Source organism: Myotis brandtii, unplaced genomic scaffold (assembly GCF_000412655.1).
Source record: "Myotis brandtii unplaced genomic scaffold, ASM41265v1 scaffold424, whole genome shotgun sequence".
NCBI lineage: Eukaryota > Metazoa > Chordata > Mammalia > Chiroptera > Vespertilionidae > Myotis > Myotis brandtii.
This window is the reverse complement of record NW_005366245.1, coordinates 660,127-684,269: the sequence shown is the minus strand read 5'-3', so window position 1 is coordinate 684,269 and position 24,143 is coordinate 660,127. Positions and strand designations below refer to the sequence as shown.

Here is a 24,143-nt window from a genome sequence, read left to right as displayed (position 1 = left end):
CCTGAACCTTGTGAGTCAAAATTGCCCAAGTTTGTGGTTTTCTTTTGTAATGTTAGTCTTCTGTATGTAGTAATATTTGTCCACGACAGGCTTCTCAACAAGGAGTTAGTTTACATTGCACGTTAAATTCTATGTTACACATTAAATGGAGGCATTTCTTTTTTAATGGCATTATGTAGCATGGCTTATTAAATGTTGGGTTTTCTTAGATTTATTTCCCACCAGTATCTAACTTTGCTGTTTTCTTTTTTTCAGACAGAAAAAGGCGATGAGCTATCCAGTCGAATACAGAACATGCTGGGAAACTATGAAGAAGTAAAGGAGTTACTCAGTACCAAGTCTCTCGCTCATCACTTGGATGCTTCTGAAAGTAGGCCGGGAAAGCCGAGATACCCTTTGTTTCCTGAGAAGGGGAGCGGCGTTCCACCGCACTCCTTCCACACCCGTGTCCATCACCAGCCTGGTAGCACTCCTGCCTCTGGACCACTTCCTGTTGGTAACATGAGCCACAATCAAAAGGTGACACAGCCAAGAATGGAACCAATGCCAAGTCTTCATGTGAAAAGCTATGGCGCCCCGGACAGCCAGCACCTGGCCCAGGATCGCCTTGGTCAGGAGGGGTACAGCTCTAGTCATCGAAAAAACGGTGACCGCAGAGCCGAAGGAGACCACTGTGCTTCGACGGCAGACTCAGCTCCAGAGAGGGAGCTTTCTCCCCTACTCTCCTCTTTACCTTCTCCATTGCCCCCTTTGTCACCTCTACATTCCAACCAGCAAACTCTTCCCAGGTCACAAGGAAGCAGCAAGGTTCACAGCAGTAACAACAACAACAACAATAAGGGCTACTGCCACGCCAAATCTCCCAAGGACCTGGCAGTAAAGATCCGAGACAAAGAGACCCCTAAGGACAGTTTGGTGGCCGTCTCCAGCCTTGGAGTGGCCCCTCCCCAGCCACCTTCTCAGTCTTTCCCCCCACCCTCCCTCCCCTCAAAGAGCGTTGCAATGCAGCAGAAGCCCACAGCTTATGTCCGGCCCATGGACGGTCAAGATCAGGCTCCTAGTGAGTCTCCCGAACTGAAACCACTGCCGGAGGATTACCGGCAACAGACCTTTGAAAAAACCGACTTAAAAGTGCCTGCCAAAGCTAAGCTCACCAAGCTGAAAATGCCTTCTCAGTCAGTTGAGGTGAGTGGAATTTCATATCTGGGCTACTTCCCCTCTGAAGAGAGGTTTTAGATGGAAGTTCTGGAGAGTTGGGGGCAGGGTGTCAGTAGCTTTTGAGTGAGGAAATTCCTTTTTGCCCTTAGGATATTGTTGACCTACCAGAAATTTAGGTCTGAGATGGAATACTGATTGGCAGATACTGAAATGTGATTTGCAGAGAGATTAAAAAAAAAATCTTTTTATTGAGCCACAATTTACATGCAGTAAAATATAGAGATCGTAAGAGTGCGGTTCGCTGTGTTTTGAAAAGTGTGTACACCTGTATAACCCAATAATGTAGAGGACATTTCTAATATGAAAACTTCATAGAATGATTTGGGCTGTGTTGCTTTTGTTTGTTTTTTTGTTTGTTTGTTTCAGGGAATATTGGCTTCTTTAGCACTGTAAAGAAAATAAATTTTTTGTTTCTTCAGCCCCAGTTAGTTTTTCTTGAGGTCAAAACCATTAAAAAAGTCAAAACAAGGCCAAAATGTTGAAGGCAAAGCATTACTTTTTAAAGGTTTGTTCCTTGTAAATTGTTAAGAAACTTTGAAACTAAAGTTTTGTTCTAATATATTATATTTACCACCTAAGAAAGAAGAGGGTGTGTGTGGTGACATTAGAGTGAGTTGCAAATATAAACAGAATGTTTTTCAACTATGGCTTTTTCAAGTAACCAAAATACTGTACCTTTTTAAACAAAGGAACAGTTCTCCTTCCTGCCCCCCCCCCTGGTAAATGGCAGCATTGTGTTTGAATGAGGTGAGTCAGAGAACACATCCTATCACTGAAATTCTAAATTAGTGCTAGTGACTCCAAAATCCCGATCAGTAGAGTCAAGTAAATGTTTGAAGTCAATTTTTTAAGTTTATCTGTTAAAGTCTGTGGTTTTGTTACATCTGTTGGATAGATATTGCAATATGCATATCGATTGCTCAGAGCACGCACCTAGATGGCAGTCTTACATAGTGCTGGAAGGTAAAATTCCTCAAGGTTAAAAAAAAGCAGATTCCAGGATCCTTAACTGGAAAGATAACCCTTATCTTTAAGGAGAAAAAGCTGTTCTTGGTTTAGAATAGGTTAGGGTTCTGTCTGCAGTCTTCTCTTAAGCTCTGGTGTCTCCAGACATCTTCAAAATGGGACTTGTTTGGTGGCTGAGGGAAAAGGAGAAAGGGGTGAATAAAGCAAATGGTAGAAATGACCAAGTTGACAGAACCCTGCCTTTAACTCCAACGTACAAAGATTCACCAGAATGAGCCATTTATTGCACAGTTTTGTGCTATGATGGGATTTAGGTGAAGGGAGCCAGAATGAAGGCAGGGAAGGATAAACCGAGGTCCTCCGTCCTCAAAAGGAGGGCCAGTCAGCCTGCCTTATAATTAAGACAGTAAATAACTTAATGGGATTTGCTTTCTTTTATTTGTCAAATAGGATCTGTTCTATTTTCCTAGTTAAACACACACATAAGGGGACAATTTAACATTCATTCTTTTAAAAAAAAACACACCAAAAAAACCTAAGCAACTGAAAATTGCTTTAAAACAATTTTAAGATAAAATAGCAAATATTTGCATTGCCCACCAAATGCCCAACCATATGCTTAAGTGCAGGGTAGGATGCAAAAAAGTACTGGTCTCTGCCCAGGAGACAATTAGAGTACAACTGAGTACAAACTCTCTGCTACGAGGTGCTGGAGCAAGTTTCAGGTGTCGGCCTCAAAACAGCAACCCCTGTAAATTCAGCAGTAGGCTTCCCAGCAGCCTTTCAGGAAAGAGGATCCTAGTTTCTGTCCTGCTTTCTTGGTTAAAAAAAAGATAAGCCGAGTTGAGTTTTCTCCAAGGTCTTACTTCATACATAATTTCAAATCTGGGACTATGTTAGATGGGTCTTCATATTTTCTGAGTGGACATTTGAACAAAACCCTCCATAGTTTGGTGATTGGAAAATGGGGATTTTTGGCACAGTGCACCTGCTATCAACAATTGAGTAAATAGAAACTTTTCATCTTTGGCCTGTGTTTGCAGTCAGCATTCATTTTAATCCCACTGCTCTCTCTGGTTTCTGCTCAGGGTTCTCCTGTCAGTGGCAGCTACAGTGCCAGCACCCTGGGAGGCCTTAGGCAGTGCTGATTTGGGGGTGGTGGGGTGGTGGTGAAACTGAGGGCTCAGGCAGATGGAGGACTCAGGATGTCCTTTGTGAGGAGAATTGGGAGCCAAGAGCTTGAATGAAAGGGAATTAAATCTGTGATGCAGGGATATTCGTACTTTTCTGGCTAGGTTTTGGATTTGATTTAGCTTTTTAAACTGAGATCTCACATTTCACATACTTCGCATTAATTTTTTGTTCACACACCCAGTTAAAGATATATTTTTATATTTTTAAGAAAATGTAGGTTGAATTTAAAATCTCAAATTTACTATTCTGGTGACTCCAAGGAAAGCATAAAGATGGGGGACAAAAAGCAGGGAGTTAAACACAAAGCCAGTGAACTCTGAATATAGAACCAGAATATTAGCACTATCCTGGACTATTTGTGAGATTGGGACCCAAGGACAGAGAATGAGAGGCAGAAGAGGAAGCTGACTGCTGGTAGAGCTGTGAAGAGGGGCTGGGTAACTAAGTGGTTTTTCTTTATTTGCTTAGTTTGTCCCAAGGCAAGTCAGAGGAGGTTTTCTTTCTCCGTTTTCTGAACGGGAGGGTTTTGTGGTTTGCTTCACTGCTCTCCCTTCCCCACTGCTTTCTTGAAACAGTATTTTAAAAAGTGAACCAAAATGGAAAAGTCAGCTGGTCTCTTTGGTGTGCCTTCAGGCGCAAGCCACATGAGTGCGGTTCTCTCCACTGCTTTACACTACTTTCTGTCCTTTCACTTCTTGGGGAGTACTTGGTTTGTATATTTTAGTTGGTTTTCCTAAAAAATGGTTCTTTTCTGGGATAAGTCATTCTTACATTTAAAACTTAATCTTTCCTAAAATCCTAGAGGAAAAAAATTATCGAAAGGTCAGTATTCTGACTACATAGAGGCCTGGCCTGCAGGAGTCTGCACTCGGTTCTCTCTGGGTGTGTCAGTTTTAGTTTTGTGTCAACTGGAAGATGTAGAGCAGCTTAACATGACCCGTCTGAGGGCAAAGCCAAGTCCTGGCTGATCTCATGCGGGTCACTCCCAGCCGGAGAGTTGCACATCAGACATGGCCCTGCCCGTGTGGAAGGTTGAGATCCCTTTGTATTTTCCTTTTCTGCCTAAAGGTAACAAAGGAAAGTCAGAGAAAACCACGGCATTCCTGTGTGAGTGTTCGTGAGTCTGGACCCTGGAAGGGAGGGAGTGCTGAGAGAGATGGGACTTATGAAATAAGCATTTATTGAAAGGGAGAAATGGAATAAGCTGAGGTACGTATATTAAGTTGTATACTGGACTTAGACTATTAGAATTGTAAAGATAAAACTACAGCCCTTTCATTTTGCAAATAAGGCCCAGGAGGGTGAGGCCACTTCATTTTGCTAAATTTTATAGTTAGTAGCAGAGCCAGAGCTAGAACTCCCAGTTCTGTGATCTTTGTACTTTTACTTGTTGTTAACTATGACTGGAAAGGACTGGAGGATTTTGAGCAGGGGAGTGATGTTTTTTAAAAAGATCATTCTGGTTCCTTGGTGGAGAATGACTTGGACAGGCAAGGGTGGGCAGAAAACAGGGAGAACAGTTAGCGGGTGAGCAGTGATGATGATGGCTTGGAGTTAGGATGGTAGTAGTGGACATAGTGAGAAGTGGACAAGTTCCAGATGTATTTGGCAGGGAACCGATAGGGCTTTGTGATTGATTGGAGATGTGGAGGGCCTGAGGTCTGAAGGACAGTAAGGCATCAAGTGAGGCTCGTAGATTTTTTTTTTTATTTGAAAGGTACGGATGGTGGGATGATACTAGCTACTTGGGATGGAGTTGACTTGGATGGAACAGGTTTGGAATAGACTATGTATTAAGTTTTTGAGATGCTGTTATATATATATATATATATATATTCACATCAGACTTGACAGTTAGCAATCGTAAGTAGTAGACCAGCTCAGAGAAAATGTTAAGACTGGAAATAATAAATTCGGGATGGCCCTGACTGCTTTGGCTTAGTGGATAGAGCGTCGGCCTGCGGACTGAGGGGTCCCAGGTTCTATTCCAGTCAAGGGCATGTACCTTGGTTGCGGGCACATCCTCAGTAGGGGATGTGTGGGAGGCAGCTGATGGATGATGTTTCTCTCTCATCGATGTTTCTAACTCTCTATCCCTCTCCCTTCCTCTCTGTAAAAATCAATAAAATATATTTTTTAAAAATAAAAATAAATTCGGGATGTGTTTGCATGTATGTAGTTAAGGCTTTGGGTGGAAAGAAGTGACCTGCTAAGTCTTCAGAAGCAAAAACTGGAGATCATCTAGGAAGCTTGAAAATCTGTCCATTAGTGGAAATTACAGGCTTCTGTGTGTTGTTTTTTTGTGTTTTTGTGGGGTTTTTTTAAACTTAGGGTTTGAAGTGTACATGGAAGTGGTACAATTAGTCTTAATTTATGTCCCAAATAACTCACTGGAACCTAGTAGAATTTACTATCAGTTTGCCATTGCTTCTATCTCCTTATATGGTCTACTCTTTTCTGATCCAGATGAATCTGACTGAGTTCTAGTGGTCTCTGATTTCCACAAGTATTGCTCTTTTCCTTGTGACCTTTCAGGACATCATTTAGGAATGTTTTCACTTACCAAATGCTTCCACCTGAATGCCAAGACTGAAGTGTCATCTGCAGCCGGGAATTCCTTGTTGGACCACTTTGACTCATGGCAGCTCTTAAATGAAGCCTTCCGTTTTCAGCCCAGCAGTGTGAAATAATCCACAGTGGGAAACTGCGATAGTGATTCACTTTGCATTTGGGTGCGCACACAGGCTTCCCTGCTCCCATATTTAACTCTCTTATTATCCTAAACCTTGTAAGAGGAACTGTCCTATTATGAAATGATCTAACCCTGCAGGCAGCTAATTTTTGGTCTGTCAGTGGTGTGTATCCTGCTGGTGAAACACTCAAAATACAGTTTGAAGCCCACTGTCTTCCATATACACTGTCAATTCAGCAACTTTTAACTCAAATATCTTGAGTACCTACTGTTGGCCAGGCCTAGTGCTGGGGACTGGGGTATAGTGGTGAGCAAACCAGGTGGTTCTGGTCCTGTTGGACCTTAACTATCTAGTTAGAAACTGACATTATTCAGATAACCGCTCTGATCAATGTGTGAGCACTTGGACAAGTACTATAAAGGAATTTACATAGACATAAGATAAAGGGTACTGTGACTTAAATGAAGGAGCTCAGAGAATTCTCTGAGGAAGTTCTGTTTGAGTGAGACCTGAACATTGAGTAGAAGTAATGAAAGTGAGGGATTGTAATAGCCTGCAGTGCTATGACAAAATACCATGTACTAGGTGGCTATGAGCAATGGAAATTTACGTACTATAAAGGAATTTACATAGACATAAGATAAAGGGTACTGTGACTTAAATGAAGGAGCTCAGAGAATTCTCTGAGGAAGTTCTGTTTGAGTGAGACCTGAACATTGAGTAGAAGTAATGAAAGTGAGGGATTATAATAGCCTGCAGTGCTATGACAAAATACCATGTACTAGGTGGCTATGAACAATGGAAATTTACTTCTCACAGTTCTATAGGCTGGAAGTCCAAGATCAAGGCACCAGAATGGCCATGTTCTCTTGAGGGATCCTCTTTCTGGTTTTCAGCTGGTGCCTTCTCATTGTGTCTTCAGATGGGAGAAGGGGTAGGGATCTCTCTGGAACTTCTTTTACACAGCACTAAACCCAATCAGGATGACTCTACCCTCATGACTTTAAGCATTTCTCCAAAGCCCCACCTCTGACTATTATTACCTTTGCAATTTAGGATTTCAAGATGAACATAAACATTCATACCATAGCATGCGTAGCAGGGGTTAAGCAACATCAGTGTTGCAAACAGAGGTAACAGTACGTGCCAGTGGCTTACTCCACGTGATGTACAGATACCTTTACAACAAGTCCTCTTGGGTTATAAGCCCAGTACTGTAGATCAAAGGGAAGTTTTGCATTCATTCTGGAACTTGGCAGCACATCATAATCACCTGGGAAAGCCTGTTAAAAATACAAACTGGTAAAAAATAAAAATTCCCTAGGAGACTGACTTGGCAGGTATACAGGTAGGCTCAGGGTTCTGTATCTGATTCTCCTGAGATTTGTTCTAGAGCCTAGAAATAAAACTGTTCCAGAAGAGCTGATAACAGGCTACAAGGAATGAGATAAGGGCCCCTTTCCCAGTGGTTCCAGTCTTCCGAGTGGGCCTCGGGCCATGGGATTGCACGAAATTGATGGGGCTTTTGTCCTAAGTAGGACATGAAAGTAGCTTTTGGGAAAAAATCAAGGAAGTAGGACCCCAAACAACACTCTTCTCTTTCTCCACAGTTCATGGTTTCCTTTCTTGTGCCCCCAATGTTTCCATGTTCATGGGAAAGTGAGATTCTGATACAACCTTATCTAGCTTTCCTCCATTTTCTAAAAATGTTTTTAGTATATTAATTATAATAGCAAATTTAAATTAGATTCCATGAGCTAGCTCTTAATTTGGCCAGACCTACATGACTTAAATGTTTTCTTAGGAAAATTATAGCAAGGTTATTGGTGTACACAATTAGCTGAAGCTGAGTGACTAGAGCAGAATACTTCGAATCTATGAGAAATATTGAATAGTAAGTAGCTTGTATTTGCTTAGAGGTTGGCTAAATTTTTGACCCTAAATATGTAAATATAGAGGTTAAAAAGTAGTAGTAGCAAGTGAGAATTTATTGCAGAAGCTGCAAACAGCCAGAAGGCTAGATTGGGCTTGTAGACACCTTTGTTTTGCCTATATAGTATGTCCTGCTCCCCACTCCCTTGAGCCAATATTTACAAACTGGAGAATTTTGCTGAATAATCAAATTTTCAGTTTCACCAGCTGGAGCTGAGTAGAAACTGCCACCTTTTATTTCCTAATCCTGGCAAACTTTTTTTTTTTAATTCCTCATTGGAGGTTATGTTTTCATTGATTTTTTTAGAGAGAGAGGAAGGGGGAAAAGAGAGAAACATGGATATGAGAGTTGCCTCCAGTACATACCCCGATGACTGGGATCAAACCCACAACCTTTTGGGGTACTGGACAACGCTCCAACCAGCTGAGCCAAATGGCCAAGTCAAATCCTGGCAGTTTTTTGAGTTTGCAGAAATACTTTAAACTCTGAAGGAAACATATTAAATATCATAGGCAAAAAATATGTATATTTTTAAAAGCTCTAAAACGGCTAGAAATGAGTCAGTGCAAAGAATAGAATTGCTTATAGTAGCCCAAGAAGAAATCCCCCAATTGAACCTTGAAAATCTTTTTTTAGTGGTATTACTTAGAGCTGTTTTCTTTGTATGTTTTACTTTCTATTCCTTCTCAAAATGCCAGAAGTACATTTGGTACCAGGATAAGAAATTCCTGTTCCGCCTTGTTGTTTTCACACTTGAGATGTTTGTGGAGGGTTATTGGATCCCCCCTGGGTCTCTCACGTTGTGCCTTTGCCAAGATGTAGACATTCAACTCTTCAGAATCTTTCCAGGCTGTGCACTCTCCCAGGCTCTCACGTAGCCACCCCAGTCATTTTAGCTCTTCTCTGGATTAATTGTTTTTTATTTTGAGCCAACTGATAATCTTCAGGGACAGAAAACCAGATATTCCACCAGGAGTTCTGTGGATGACTTGAGTTTGGTTTTTTGCTGTTTTGGTAGGGGGTGACCAATACTCATGAGATATTGAAGCAGAATTCCTTTTAAGAGAGGATTCTGGTTGATGTTATCATAACAAGTTTATTTTTGACCTTGTATCCTCTCCACTTGCCAAGGTCTATTTGAAAATCATTATTTTCCAAGGTTAACTTTGCTGCACGTTCACATTTTCCAAAAACTTTATAAGCAGCTATTTTTATATTGATGCTTTTTCTTTCTTTAATTGCTGAAATCACCAGGTTGGCAATTCCCCTCCTTCTTCACCCCCCAGAGATTCAGCATCCACACACACCATTAGTTTTCTCTTGAACTTTATTTAATTCCCTGTTTAAGCTTGGCCTACTTTCCACGTTTTTTTTCCCCCTGACCTTGTGGTAATTTGTCAAGCCCATTCTAATCTCCTTCATCTCTTTGGCTGAAGGGTTTTGAGGTTTAATGTTTTAATCTAGGGGCCTCAGTATTTAAGTAATTAGAGGTCCTATTTCTAGCTGTGTCCCTTAGATAAATCACCTTAGGGGTTTTCGGTTGTGTTGTTTACATTGCAAATAATAGAACTCTGAAAATTCTTACTGGCAAGAATTTGAAGCTTTGAATTGAACTGTGATTTAAGAAAGGAAAGCATTCTATGATTTTCAGCTTTCTTGCAGTCATTATTAAAAACTCAAGCTTTATGGATTCTCCTTTTCCTTACAGCTTAATTTTTAAAATATTCTACCCTAAAGCAAATATTTGCTATAGCATTTTAGAAAAAAAATATTTTAATAGAATTTAATGCTGTAATTAGAATTTCTTCCAACATTTTTCATGCTTGAGAACATATTAACTGGTGAAAAAAATTCTTTTGCCAATTAATCTGGAACAGTTCGGTCGTAGAAAAATTCACATTTTTTACATTCTGGGTTTCTGCCTTTTCAGTCAATAAATATTTGAATATACACTAGTCATAAAGGGTGCTAATGAGAGAGAAAGATACTTGCAAAATGAATTTATTACATAATGTAAAAAATAAAGTATAATCAGTCTGGAACTATTAAGCATAGAAAGCTCACACTGTTCTCTTGTTCATTTTCTGGTGGGAACTGTTCCACATGCTTCATGTGTATTACCTCATTGACCTCACAACCCTCTCACGTGATATGCACTATGATTATCCCTTAGTCTTACAGAGCTACAGCTTTTGTCCGAGCTTACCGAGGCTGCAAGTGCTGGATGCATCCAGATCCAAGTATTCTGGCTCTAGTCCACACCCTTAACTGTGACACCTGCATTGTGTTGCCTTTCGAAAGAGGACACTGTACATTTTTTTTAGAGTTTTCTTTTGAAGTGTCTGGATATTGGCGAGAGGATTAGGGAAAGAAGAGACGTGGAGGCAAGACATGGTGAGAAGTCTAGTAGGAGTTCAGGGAGATGGGTAGAGGCAGAGCAGAGCAATGGGAAGGTGAGTCACATGGTGAAAATGGAGCCAGTTTCTGAAGTTCTTTAATTGTTTACTGGATAATTTATCCAATAACTAGAGTCATTAATAAAAAGGAGAAATTGCGTTAGCTTCATGGCAGACAGTACATTGTGGTGTTACAACTCTGAGATCCTGGGCAAGGAAATAACCTTGCTGTGCTGTCAGTTTATTCATATGGTCTGTGTGGCTACTCTACTGAGGCATTCTATATAAAGTGCCTAGAACAGTGCTTTGTACATAAGAGTTCAGTAGGTGGAGGTAGGAGTGGTTAGAGTTAAAATTTGAACTGGGCTTTAAGGAAAAGAGTAGGATTTTGACAGGATTATCATAATGAGGAATTAGTGATGTTGAGGGTGTAGGGAGATTCTGAATATATTAACTTGTTCATTGGAATATCCTTTAGAAGTGCAGGTGGGATTAGATATAAGGGACCAGGAATTCCCACTTAAGATGTTCTAGGTGAATAAAGCCCTAAAAATTTGATTTTTATGTGTTAAAAATAAGTAAATGAAAAGCCCAGGGAAAGAAAACATTTGCTTAGTGGTTATCGAGCTTTTAAAAACTGGTTTACCAGGATGAGGGCACCACTCCCCACAGTGGTTTCCACTTCCCACCCCTGCCTGATGGCACGGGGGCTGCAAGCTCACTCCCGAAGAGCCGCATTCTCATAGTTTGGCAATCCCTGGTGGAAATGTTTCACTTTATAAAGACATGTGCACTGGGAAATATTTTACTGCCTCCCCCACCCCTGTTTAATTTCCAAAGCACTTGCTTATTTGTTTCTCTCTCGATTGTCACAGCAACCTTGAGCATTAGGCAGGGCAATTGGCACAAATCACCATTTTATGTGCCATGGAACTGAGTCTTTAAGAAGTTTAATGATTTAAGCTTGTTAATGGCAGAGATGGGACACAAAACCAGGACCCTTGGCTGCTAGTTCTCATACCATTTTCTACTACAAAAAATGGTTTCTGTGGAGTAATGATCATTTGTGTAATACTTTTATTTAATTAATTAATTAATTAATTAATTGGGGCGACATTGATTAATAAAATTATATAACTTTGCCCTGGCTGGGTGGCTCAGTTGGTTAGAGCATTATTCCGTATACCAAAAGGTTGCAGGTTCCATTCCCGGTCGGGGCACGTATGGAAGGCAATTGCTGTTTCTCTCTCACATAGATGTTTGTCTCTTTCCCCCTTCTCTCTGAAAATCAAACATATCCTCAAGTGCGTATTACAACAAAATTATATAGGTTCCAGGTGTACAATTCTATAACACGTCATCTGCATGTTGTATTGTGTGTTCAACACCCGTGTAACACTTTTATGTAAAGTGTCAGGAGCTCTCTGTTTTTCTACATGGCCTTGCCTTCATGTCAGCACCTGATAAATCATGCAGCTGTTAGGTGTACAAATGACTCAAATGAGAGGACGGTTAAAACTCAGTTTTGGTCATGGTGGTCATGGGCCTGCTCTGAGGACTTTAACTTTGCTCTATCCTTTAGAGAATGAGGCCACCAGGTACATAACTTTCCAGCTCTCTCCAGGTATGATGACACAAAAATAATTTCTAGTCTACACCCACCACTTACCTTTTCTCTTTGGTCTGAGAAAAGGCGCTGCCCTTCCTCCTGCCCTTCCACTGGCACACCATTTTTGGTTACCTTAAACCTTTCTCCCATCACTTGGCTTTTTTTCTAACAATGCATGCATAGAGTCAGCCTTTCCTAGCTGAATAAGCTCTCGCCCCTTTGTCTTTCTCTGATCACATCTTTCTTGCTCCCTTCACAGCCAGCGTTCTGAAGACAGGAGGTAAACATTCTGTGCCTGCTCCCTCTCCATGTACTTGCTAAACCCATGCTGGCTGGCTGGCGCCTCCACCACTCCACCCCACTGCACTGCCCCAGAGCCCCCAGGGCCCCCAGTGGACTAAGTCAGGAAATGCTCTTGAGAATAACCTGTTGGACCCCTCTGTGGCATTTGACACTTTTGCCCACCGTCCCCTAAACACTGCCCTCCTTTGTTGTCTGGGTTTCTCCTACCACTTGGAACATGCCTTAATCTCCTTTGGAGGCTGCCTTCCCCTCTTTCCTCAGGGCTCTGCTTTCAACCTTCTTTTCTCTTTCTGTAGCTTTACCTGGTGATTTCATGTGCTCTTGGGCTTCAACTGATGACCACCAAATTGATTTTTCCAGCTTAAAACTCCCAAGTTTTCTGAGCTCTAGATCCTTTTATCCAACTGCCTACTGGACTTTTCTTGTAGATGTTGCACAGGAACTCAAATTCAACCTGCCTACAGTAGATTTAATTATGTTTGCCTTCTCCTGTACCTCTTCACACACAGACTATTCTTCTTCCTGATCATCGGCATCAATTCCTTTCTGTCTTCCACTCTATCCATTTGGTAACCCTATCCTGTGGAGATTACTTGGTAAGCATCTATTGAAAGCTTCTCCTTTCTCTTTCTTACTGCCCCTTCTTTAGTTCAGATTTTTATCACTTTCTTAAATAATTACAACTTCTTTCTAACCTGTCTTCCTCCCTTTTGTGGAACAGATCTACCACTCTGTTTCACAAAGGAGTGATTTTTATTGTGTGAAAACCTGATCAAGTTATCCTGTTTTAAGATCCTTGAGCACCTTTTAATTACCTTCAGGATAAAACTCCAGATTAGCTCCAGTTGCCTTTTTTTATTTTTTTGAGAGGGAGAGAGAAACATCATTCTGTTGCCTCCTGCATGCGTCCCAACTGGGGATCAATATCTAACCCGACACCTTTTGGTTTGGTGTACGGATGACGCTCCAACCTGTTGAACCACACCGGCCAGGGCCAGTGCCTTCTTGATGAGATTCTTGCCTGTCTCCAGGCTTGGGTGTGGCCCTCCTGCTGAAGTTTCCCAGCCCCAGCTGTAGCCACACAGGCTTTTAGAGCTGACTTACTCAGGGTGTCCAGACCTCTAGTCTCAGCACTCCCCCTTGGTATCATCCTCTGTGTCTTTCTCCAGGTGGTAACATTTTGAGGGCAGGATCCTTTGTCTCATATGTTTGTTTCCTGTAGCAAAGTGAGGACTGGGGCAGAACGGGGCTTTCCTGCTCAGTTCAGCTCCAGGAGTTCTTTCACAATTCACTTTGATTTGGAGTCTGAAAGATAGCCTCTTATCAATGTTTGTCAGAGCAGAGGGGGAAATCATTTTGATACAGGACTGAATTTCCTACTTAGGACACTTGGATGGGAAGCAGGCCTTAAGTTCAATAGTTTTTTGAAGGAATTGTTTGGCTTACCATTTCCAGCCTAAGTGTTTCCCAGGTCATTTTAGGCATTGTTGCTTGTAGATTTTAAAATAAGCAGCCTAATCCGATCAGTAGACATTCTTAGTGGAGTTCCAGCCTCATAATTGCTGTGATTTTCAGTATTGAGTTTGGAGATTAATCAGATAGTTTTATGACTAAGAAATAAGATGCTTTTCTCTGTATTAAATAAGATACCAGATTTCCTGTAGTAAATTTTGGGGCTTATTAATATTAAGTGGTACATATAATAAAATTGATGTTAATCTCAAAGGATTCTCAATTTTAAACATTTTGCCATTGAATGAATCATGTTGGGAGAATGAGCCAATCATTTGGCATAGGGGCATTAACTCTTCTAGACCACTTGAGTATCATTAATTGGTATCCTAGTAGCTTAAGAATTATTGACCCTGAAAAATGCCCGTCTGGCAGCCTGGGTTTAATTTTTAGTGAGATTAATTGTCTTCCAGTAAAGGGTAAAACAGAGACACCAGAGTCCTTTATGTGCCTTATATTCTCTCAAGATCCCATTGAACTAGTTGCTAAGCGGAGGGAAAACACTGGTGTGTTGTTCTGAATCTAATTGGGCCCTTTATTATGTTATGACTCACCTACAGTTCACAGATTTATTCCATGCAAGTCATGTAAAATAACTACACTGTGGTTTGTTTTGCTTACTTGGTTCATGTTTTTAGTGATCTGTCAGGCTGTGTTTGCCAATCGCTGAAGTAGGCTTTGGCAGGAGCTGGTGCAGTAAAGAGGAGACATCACAGTGCAGCAGAGGCTGCCTCCTACTTTACACCCCCCTTCCCCCCCTCCGAAGGCCAAAGGCCTTTTTAGAATCTCTTTGAGACAACAGAAGATATACATATGTACATGGGGCCATGTTTAGCTTTAAAAAGAGACTTTTCTCTCCAAAATGAGCATGCTTCCCAGTCTCTCATTTCCCCGTTCCTCCATTTGGGAGAGAAGAAAGCATGAAGGCCAGCATTGGAGAGTGCTCACCCACAGAGGGGCTGTGGCATGTACAGTGTGTTGATTTAGTTGCCAGCATCTAAAAGTACTAGATTTCACATTGAAATCTGGATTTTTATTTATTTTTCTTTCTTAAAAACCTGGAAGCTATTGTCTGACCTCTTAGGGCACACACTCTGACTTGCCCCGGTCCTTACTGGGCCTTTCATATTCCCTGCTTGAGTCCTGTAGGTGTTGGTGTTCTGGTCCTATGAATAATCTGTGAGTTTTTACAACCTTGTGATTATTCCTTCCTTTGGGCAAGTCCAAGGGATGAGAACCAAACATACCCAAGATATTTCTTTTCAGAAGGATTTATAACCAAGGGTGCTTAATGGTATCTAGTTAGAGTAAAAAGTGATTAATTTTTAAAGAAATTATGTAAAGTAGGTCCTACTTGGCTTTTTTATCTTTTGCCCTTATTTCCAAATATGATGTTGTCCTATAAGCCTTTATATGTATGTGATTCAGGCACTTGTTCATATTTTAGTTAAAGAACAACCCCACAACAACTTTTTGGTTTTCAGGTTTTGCCACTACCTAAAACCATGGAACATGCATTTTTACCTCTTGTCACCAAGTGGAAATGTGCTTGGTTAGTTTTCTTATATGTGTGAGAAGGAGGTGGATAGTCAGTCCTGCTCTCTTCAGCTCTAAAATACGGTTCTTTTCTAAAAAGGAGTTCGAATTCTGGTAACTGGACTTTGATATTGTTTCCTATACCCAAGTCCAGTAGCATATCTTTTAATACCTTTTGTTCTAAACCACTTTTCTTGTTTTTATAGCGAATAATAGGAAGTTGGTTTTCAGTGCCCATTCAGCAAACAAGAGCTGCTTTCCTTCCTTTGATCTTAGCAACATAAAGGCCCTCAACTACAGCAGGCCTCGAATAATGTCATTTTGTTCAATGTCGTTTTGTCATAACTTAGTAGGGTATGAGTATGACTGTTTTGGAGAATTTCCAAACTATTTTTCTTGTTGGATGTAATTTTTTCCCCTCTAGTACTGTCATTGCTGAGAATTTTAATGTGCTAATACTTATTTACAACTAGGGATGAATAATAAGTATGTAATAGAATGTATGGATCGCTGAAAACTGTTTGGATGTTGTTGGAGGGAAGGAATCTCGTCCCATGCACCAAAAGGTTGCTGGTTTGGACACATACCCAGGTTGCATATTCTATCCCTAGTCAGGGTTGTATACAGGAGGCAACTGATCGATGTTTTCCTCTCACATAGATGTTTCCCTCCCTTTTCCCCTCTCCCTTCATCTCTCTTAAAAAAATCAATTTAAAAAACATAAATGTATGAGTAAATGTCATAGATTCACCTTTTTCCCTTGGCTCAGAACATAAAATTTAGGTAGTTTTACTAGATTTGAATGATAAGGCTTTAAAGAAATGTAAGTGGGAGGTAATGTTCTTAATGGATAATACTGTGGAGTCAGAATACCTGGGTTCATTTTTCTCCACCTTTAAATGGGACAATTCTACATGAGCTACAGGGCTGTTGTGAAAATGAAGTGGGATCTCTTTGCCTAGTATATAGTAGGTGGTGGGATGCCCCACCTTCCCTTGACATGCATGACAGTGAGAGCAGATTCACATTGTAGGAAATTTGTATGTCTTCAAGTTGTCTTGACTCATACCACTATATTTAGATGTCACTAGGATACTAAGAAGTGTCCTAATGTTCTGGGTTGGTTTGATGGTGTTTCTCAGTTGTTTTGGTGAAGTCATGAATTTCTGTGTCGTGGGTTTAATTTCACTCAAATTTTAAAACATGATGGGTTTTAAAACAAGAGACTTGAATAAATATTCTGTACCACTAATAAAGTATTGAGTACCTACTATATTTTCAGGGTTCTAGAATTATATTAATTGGTCTGAGGACTACATGGGGCTAGTTCCAGCTTTCAGTTGTATTTGGGCATCATGACACAAAATGGGGAAGGGAAAAAAAAGATGGTTCTCAACCGCAGATCATATAGCATTAATTTTGTGGTCTGGTTACAAATCCACTAAAGATAGGCATGAGTAGACATATTTGCATGTAATTTGTGAAGGTTTCCTGAACCTGATAGAGGGGAAGGATGGTGACACTTGTATAAACTAATAAAGCAGGATGATTTTTTGAGGTAGGAGACTCAGCTATCCTATTTAGGTTTGGGTTCAAAGAGTATTGATTGGTATGTGAACTTTCAAGAGTATAGGGGCATTAGTTTTTATGTAACTTAATGTGATTTAGGAAAAATACATAAATTTAAAGTTTATTTGGAGATGGAGCAGTGTCACAGAAGAAAGAAAAGCTTGAAGCATAGAGGTGACTTAAAACTTTTCCTTGTCTTCACTAATGAAGGACTTCATGTTTGAAGAACTTTCCTCAGTTCAGAACTAAATTCATCCATTATTTTCTTTCCCTTACCTCTACCCCCTCCAGCCAACTGTTCTTAATATACGTTTTTAATACTGACAGCTTCTACTGCTACTAGTACTGCAAATACCATACTGTAGTAAGTTCTCTGAAGTGAGGAATATCTTTTAAAAGGCTTTTACAGTAATACCACTTTTGAAATTTATTTCTGACTATGCCAGCAGGTTGTTCTGCAAGTTATGTGGTGTGCAGGATTTGAAGGAGACTTGGGTTGGACTCTCTTTGAACATTTTCAGAGATGAAAACAGTGCAGGGGTTATAGATTTCCCCCCCCCCCCAGAATATCAGAATAGGGTAGAGTATTACACTATATGGTAATGTTAAGATGTAGCTGATTTAGATAAGAGTTTACAGCCTGTGTTTTATTTTCTGTGCTTGTAGACCTAATGACTGTTTATTGGTTGGCACTGTGGGATAGCTCATGACATTCATCCTTAAGAGCAGGTTTTATACCAGAAGCCTCAGAATGGAGAAATTCTCAATATTGCTCTAGTAGTTGATTAACTAAACCCACTGGGGTTTGGCTATCTAGTGGACCATCATTGCCCTGTAGACCAGTGATTTTTAACCTTTTTCAACTCATGACATACATAAACTAAGTAAAATTCTGTGGAACACCAAAAAGTAAATTTTTTGCTGATCTGACCAAAAAATAGGTATGATTTTGATCCGTTCACACTGGACAGCTATTGTATTAGTTGTTGTCATTTTTTAATATGACAATCTAAGGGCAAAGAGGTCAGTGCCCCTGACTAGTCAGGTATTGCATTTTTTAAAATTCTTGTGGCCCACAGGTTGAAAATCACTGCTGTAGACTACAGGAATACTTATGGAGAAGGGCAGTGTTGAGATGACAGGTTTTGCTTTCCCCTTTTAGCTATGTGACTCTTCTCAAGGGAAGCTTTTGCTCTTCTTTTTGTCATATGGCTTAGCATGGGGGGTTCCTGTAGGATAGAATCCTCCAGGCTTATCAGCACTGGCCTGGTGGACAGCACCATAGCCCCTGTCCGGCTCCTTCCATCCTCCTAGTCCCCAGGGGCCAGGATTCCAGCCTCTACAATTCCCTGCATTAATTAGTTCAGAATTCATTGGAAACATATTTCAGCCACCAGTGTTCAGTAAGGTGATGGCTTCTTCAGTGCTGGAGAGACATTAGCTGTTTCAGGGTAAATCAAAGGGAAGTGCAAACAAGGATGCACTATACAGTTATTAAAAGATAAGAAATTTGTTGTCCTTCATTCCTTCAGCATTCCCTTCCCCATCCAGAGGAAATTTTCATAGACAGTCGTTAAGTAAAAGTTGTATTTGAGTGATGATGTGGAGAAGTGGGAAAATTGAGAATGGAAGAAAGGCGGGGGGCGGGTGGGAGATGGAGACTTTGTGTGTCATGGTAGGATAGTATAATAATAAAAGTGATGTCTATATTTCATTGAGGATGTACTGTGTACCTGTTGCTTTCACCAGGTCTGGCACTGGGCTTAAGCCTTTTCCATGCAGTGAGCTTAATAGTTGGTGCCTGGCAGAGCCAAGTCTTGAAGCTCATGTGTGTGACTCAGAACCTAGCTAGCTCATAAGTACCCTGTAAGGCCAGAACCACTGGGGATGACTTGGAGGAACATCTGAGATTTTTGAGAATCCCCCAATTTGCAAAGTATGCTCTCTTCCATAAACTCCAATGGAGCTTATACTTCACAAGCACTACTGTGTGCTTCTGGGCAAGTAGCGAGTGCTGAACTACAGTGAGAAGTGGGTCCTAGGGTATTGAATTCACATTTGTGGCTAAGCAGGATTCCAAATCCATGCATGCTGTGGACTTCGAGGGCTGTTAATAAACCCTCAGAGTCAAGGACCTTTTTGGGTGTATTTTTAGTGGTCATAAGTATCACCCAGTCTTTTATGCTTCTCTAAGCTTTAGGTAGAGACTTGATGAAAGCAATAGGTCAGCCTTGCCTTTGGAGCTGGAACTCACTTCCTATAGAATGTCTTTGAAAACATGTGTTTCTAATATGTCAAAATTGGTTTGGTCCAAAAGAACAAAAATATCTGCATAGTAAAGTTTGAATGCATTGAGTGTTGTTCAGTACTTAGTTGACTATTATGCTTTTTATGACTCTGATGTTTATTTCCCGTTGATGTGCTAGATAAAAAGTAATTACATGGAGAACATAACTACCCATAAAACATTTTTATTTTTTTATGTTAGGTTTTTTTCTTACGCATAAAATTACAGTATTAGGAACTGCTTTAGTGTTAATGAGTAACCAAGATGACTATATTGAGGGATAATTTAAAAACGTAGAAAACTTAAGATCATTTGTTTTAAAATTCATAATGTTGCAATTTCTTTAAAAAACAATTTTTAAATTGATTTTGTGTGTGTGTGTGTGTGTGTGTGTTTTTTTAGAGCAAGAGAGAAAGGTAGAGGGAGAGAGAGAAACATCAGTGCAAGAGCAAAAATCATTGATACGAGAGTGAAATATCTATGGGCTGCCTCCTACATGCCCCCTACTGGACATCAAGCCTGCAACCCGGGCATGTGCCCTGACGGAATCAAACTGGCAAACTTTTGAGCCACACTGGCCAGGGGTGCAATTACCTAAATGAACTTTTTTCCCTTCTAGATTTTTTAGGTTCCTTTGCCATTGATCAGTGTGTGCATGCGCGGTTATGAGGTTGGGCTATAATGTGAGCATGAAAATTCCTTTACCTATCCAGTGAATAAGTTGCCTTTATATTTTGTCTTGCTTATGTGTATTTATACATAATACCTAGTGATATAACTAATTATGTAGAAAATTGTAAACTAAATGGGGTTTTTAGTTCAGGTATAATTGTGCAGACACACTACTTATTAGGTGGGGTTTAATAGGAACTCCCACTGGTGGCTGCAATATTTTGCTTATGTACTATCAGCTGCCTTAAATCCTGTAGATTTTTATATCAACCTGTATAAGCAAAGATTAAACCATTTTGGAGTTTTGCAGGGAGAAGGAAGAGTGAAGGATTGCCCATTTCTTAAAGCTGTATGTTTTAAAACTACGAGCATGGTCTTTGCACAAGTCAAAACTGCCAAAGGGACAGATGTTGCCAATTTCAAATGTACAGGGGGAAGGCAAATATTGCTAAGCAACGGTGTACTTGCGAGAGCATTTTGAGGAGCAGAGCCAGGGGAGTTGTGCCTGGGAGCACTCGTTGTTTCTTGTGGCTCAGTACTGGGGAAGACATTAAAAGTTCTTTCCTGTCAGGGCCGCCATTGCAGCCGCCAGCACAAAAGACTGACCTAGTGGCACCGATGAGGGCTGCCAAAGGGATGTATGCATACAGGAAAGCTTGTTTGCCATGTAGGAAGGCAGTAAGACATGCCCACAAAGGTAAGTGCCCCACAGTGTACAGCTGCCCTACAGGAAGTGCCAGGAAGGGCAAGCCTGAGTTCAGGGGGAGACGAAGAAGCCAGGAGAGAGGCCTCAAAAGAAAACCTCTCTCCCTCTTTTCCCACTTCTTTTCCTCTCTCCCCTCCCTTTCCTGTATTTCTCCCTCTCCCCTCCTTTTTTCGGTCTTTTGCCTCTAGTTAGGGGCTAACATCAAAGAAGGATCAAAACAACCTCTAGTTCTGTGCTGCTTGCTGCTGTGTGGGTGACTTGATAAACAAGATAAATAAGCTTTCCAGCCACAGGTATTCGGCCCCTCCCATGACCCCTCCCTTGGTATACACTTGATAGGGAGCAGACAGGTGGTGTGGTGTGGCTTTTTTTTCTCTCTTTCAGCTGCCACTAGAGACTTGGAAATACCTCTTGAGGTTTGCATGGTTGTTGGTTTGGATTATGGATTTTTCTTTCTTGCCTCCCGTTTCTCTACCTCTCTAATGAAATAATGGAGTAAGAGAAAATATATTGCTATCATTTTGTATCTACAAAATCTCAGCATAGTTTTGGGAAAATGTGTTTTGAGGAAATTAAGAACATTTTAAAATGAGCAATTCCTCACCATTCAGGTTTTTTTTTGTCAATCTTTCAAGCTCTGGTCTTGAACTTACAGATAAGTTGGCAAACGTTGATAGTTTCTTTTGTCTTCCTAAAGTAAAGATGTATGCCGAAGATATTGGCAGTTTAAAAGCTTAAATATGTGTGTGCATACATGTGTGCACTCACTTTCACCCCTCTCTGCTCCATCCTCCCCACTCTTCCCTCCTCTCCAACCCCCTCAACTTTTATTGCTTTGTGTGTTTTTTTCAGCAGACAAATAGAATTTAAGTCAAATTTAAAAGATTGTGCAGCTCCGACCCAAATATGAGTGGTATTGATTTCTACTGGTCTAGGAATATTTCAAAGTAGTCATATTTCATTCAGTACAGGCAGATGTAGTAGATAATTTTTAATGTTCTTGTAGCTTTATGGTTCTCAATTATTTATTCAGCATAGTTTGTATTTACATAGTCTGTATCTATGTGGGGTATAAATTTATGTGATGAAAGTCTAATTGGAGAAGATGACAGTGTTTCCATTTTCCTTTCAGAAGATAAAATGTGCTTATTTACTTTGAGGTTAAGCAGTCGTGAATCTTCTGTTAGCCATGTGAGAGCTGAAATTGGCCAGAAATAATGAGAAAAGGGAGAACTCTCCCATTATTATTTTGCAAACTCTTCTTCGATTGATTGAATTCAGGTTATACCTTTTGACCTTTTATTTTTTTAATTTTTTAAAATTTAATTAAAAAAATTTTTTTTAGTAGGAAGTATGTCAAAATGCCTTGAAGAAACTGTTACTCCCAGGCTTAGGAAGCAGTAGAGTTTTCTAGTGGCTTAAATCCCTCACAAGTAATCTATATATATAAAAGCGTAATATGCAAATCGACCAGACAACAAAACAACCGGTTGCTGTGACCATCAGGAGGCAGACGCTCAACGCAGGAGCTGCCCCCAGCCCGCAGGCCCCAATCACTGGATCGGGGCCTGCCAGCCAACCTCTTGGCCCCCCCCCCCCCCCCCCCCCCCCCAAAAAACCAAACAGGGAACCAGGGGTGGGTGGCAGCAGATGCAGACAGTGCCAGGCCAAGGCCCCTGCCCCTCCCGTTGCCTCACACACAGAGGGCGATGGGGTGCGGGGCGGCAAGTGGGCAGAATGGCCAATCTCTTGGTCCCTCCCTCCAGCTGGCAGACTCTCATCCCCCAATGGGGAACCGGGAACTGGGGGTGGGTGGCGGCAGCCAGGGAGAATGGCCCTGATCGCAGGCCAGGCCTAGGGACCTTACCCGTACACGAATTTCATGGGCCCGGCCTCCCTCTAGTTTATTTTAAAAGACAGTGGTCTAGTTAACTCCAGAAGAAACTGGTTTATTTTGTTCTACAAAAACCTTTTGAGGGAATTTTATTAAGGAAACAACTTTTTGACATTGAGATTACTCTTAAAAGTTTTACCTAAAAGAGACAGTAAAATAGGTTAGACTTACCTGCTCAGGAGCCAGCCTAAAACTTTTCAGGTAGACAGGATTACTGTGGCGATGTATATAATACTGCGTATTTTTACAGAGGATTTGGCTGTCTGCCAACTAAAGAACTTCTGGTTGAAAGAAGGATCTCTCTTTTTTTAAATGGCACATGCCCCTCCCCCTCAGCCTTCCCTTCCCTCAAACTGGCAATGTGATTATGATGATGTCAGGAAAGTGAAGTAGGCTCCATGAGCATTTTCTCAGCGGGAATGTCCCAGGTATGTGGAAGTGAGGAGGCCACAGCTGGATATATGTACAGCTGAGATATAATTTACTTCTGCTAGTTTGACCCTTCTATCTTTTAAAGGCAGTTTTCAAGGGAAGTTGCTTTTGTTGCTATTAGAATGATTGCTTCTTTTTCATGTCTTTTCTCGGGCACCTAGATTCTGTTTTCTAGAAGAGTTTAGACGGAAAGGGAGAAAACAGAACTACAGTCAAAGGGAGAACATTTGGAAGTTATGACAAATGTGGTTATCTATTCCTTAAAACTCTTAAAAAGTTGGAGTCTTGGGCCAGGGCTCTGAATTAAAGTCAGAGTATTTTAAAACTTCTTCATCGCAAGTGTGTGTCAGTGTGAGGGGAGAAGGGTCAGAGAGAAGTGTATTGAGATGGAGAAAGATGTGAGAAGAGCCACTGGCTGCTTCAACTCTTCAAAATGGGCACAAACTCACTATTCTCTACCGTAACTTTTAGAATTTGGGTCATATAATCTATGAATGCTCACAGCTTTATGTTCAGCCGGTATTAGAGTACATTTATTTTACAAGCAAAGAAAATTTTCTCCTTGGACCATTTTAATACCTATTTAAAATAAATTTAAGAATAATTTCTTAAATATATATTCACCTACCCTGCTCCTTATTTAAAAAAAAATACTGGCGTTTATTGAGTTACTAAATATTTGTTCAAACCTTTGTTATTAATCATATTTTCACTTTTCTTCAGTTCAGTGAATCAGTTTATCAGATGAGTCTTGCTGGAAATCTAATGTAATTTGTCTATACTTTCAGACCAAACTTAAATACAAAGACAATGCAGGAAAATAAAAAGATTATTAAGTTTACTAGAATAACTGAATCTGATTTTCAATAGATTATAGAAAAGAAAAAGAATCTTCTCAAATGTAGGTGCTCTTTGATGATAGGATTAAATAAATGACATAACCATTCATAACATATAATACTAAATGAGTTGCATTTTCCCAGAATGCCCTTTGGCCCTTTAATAGACCCTGGCAAGTAACCTGGTTCTTTGTTATCCAACATTAAAGCCAAAAAAGGGAAATTTACTTGTTCAGAATGAAGGCAGAAAGGGCAAGACCATCTTTATTTGCCTTCTCTCTTCTGTGTTTATTACAGTATCAGCAATCCCCAGGTTTGACGCTCATACGTTTCCTCGGAGTATAGATCCCTCTAGCCTACTGCTTCAGTTATTTTCTTTTCTTT

General features: G+C 40.5%; 1 protein-coding gene across 2 annotated transcripts in view; it reads left to right on the top strand.

Moving 5' to 3' along the window:
• Positions 1 to 24,143, top strand: part of AFF1 (AF4/FMR2 family, member 1) — a 195,779-nt gene that overhangs the window by 107,356 nt on the left and 64,280 nt on the right. For both annotated transcript variants that reach the window (XM_005874091.2, XM_005874090.2), the window contains exon 4: positions 256 to 1,185. In XM_005874091.2, the coding sequence (XP_005874153.1) occupies positions 256 to 1,185 (930 nt within the window). The remainder of the gene's footprint in view (positions 1 to 255; positions 1,186 to 24,143) is intronic.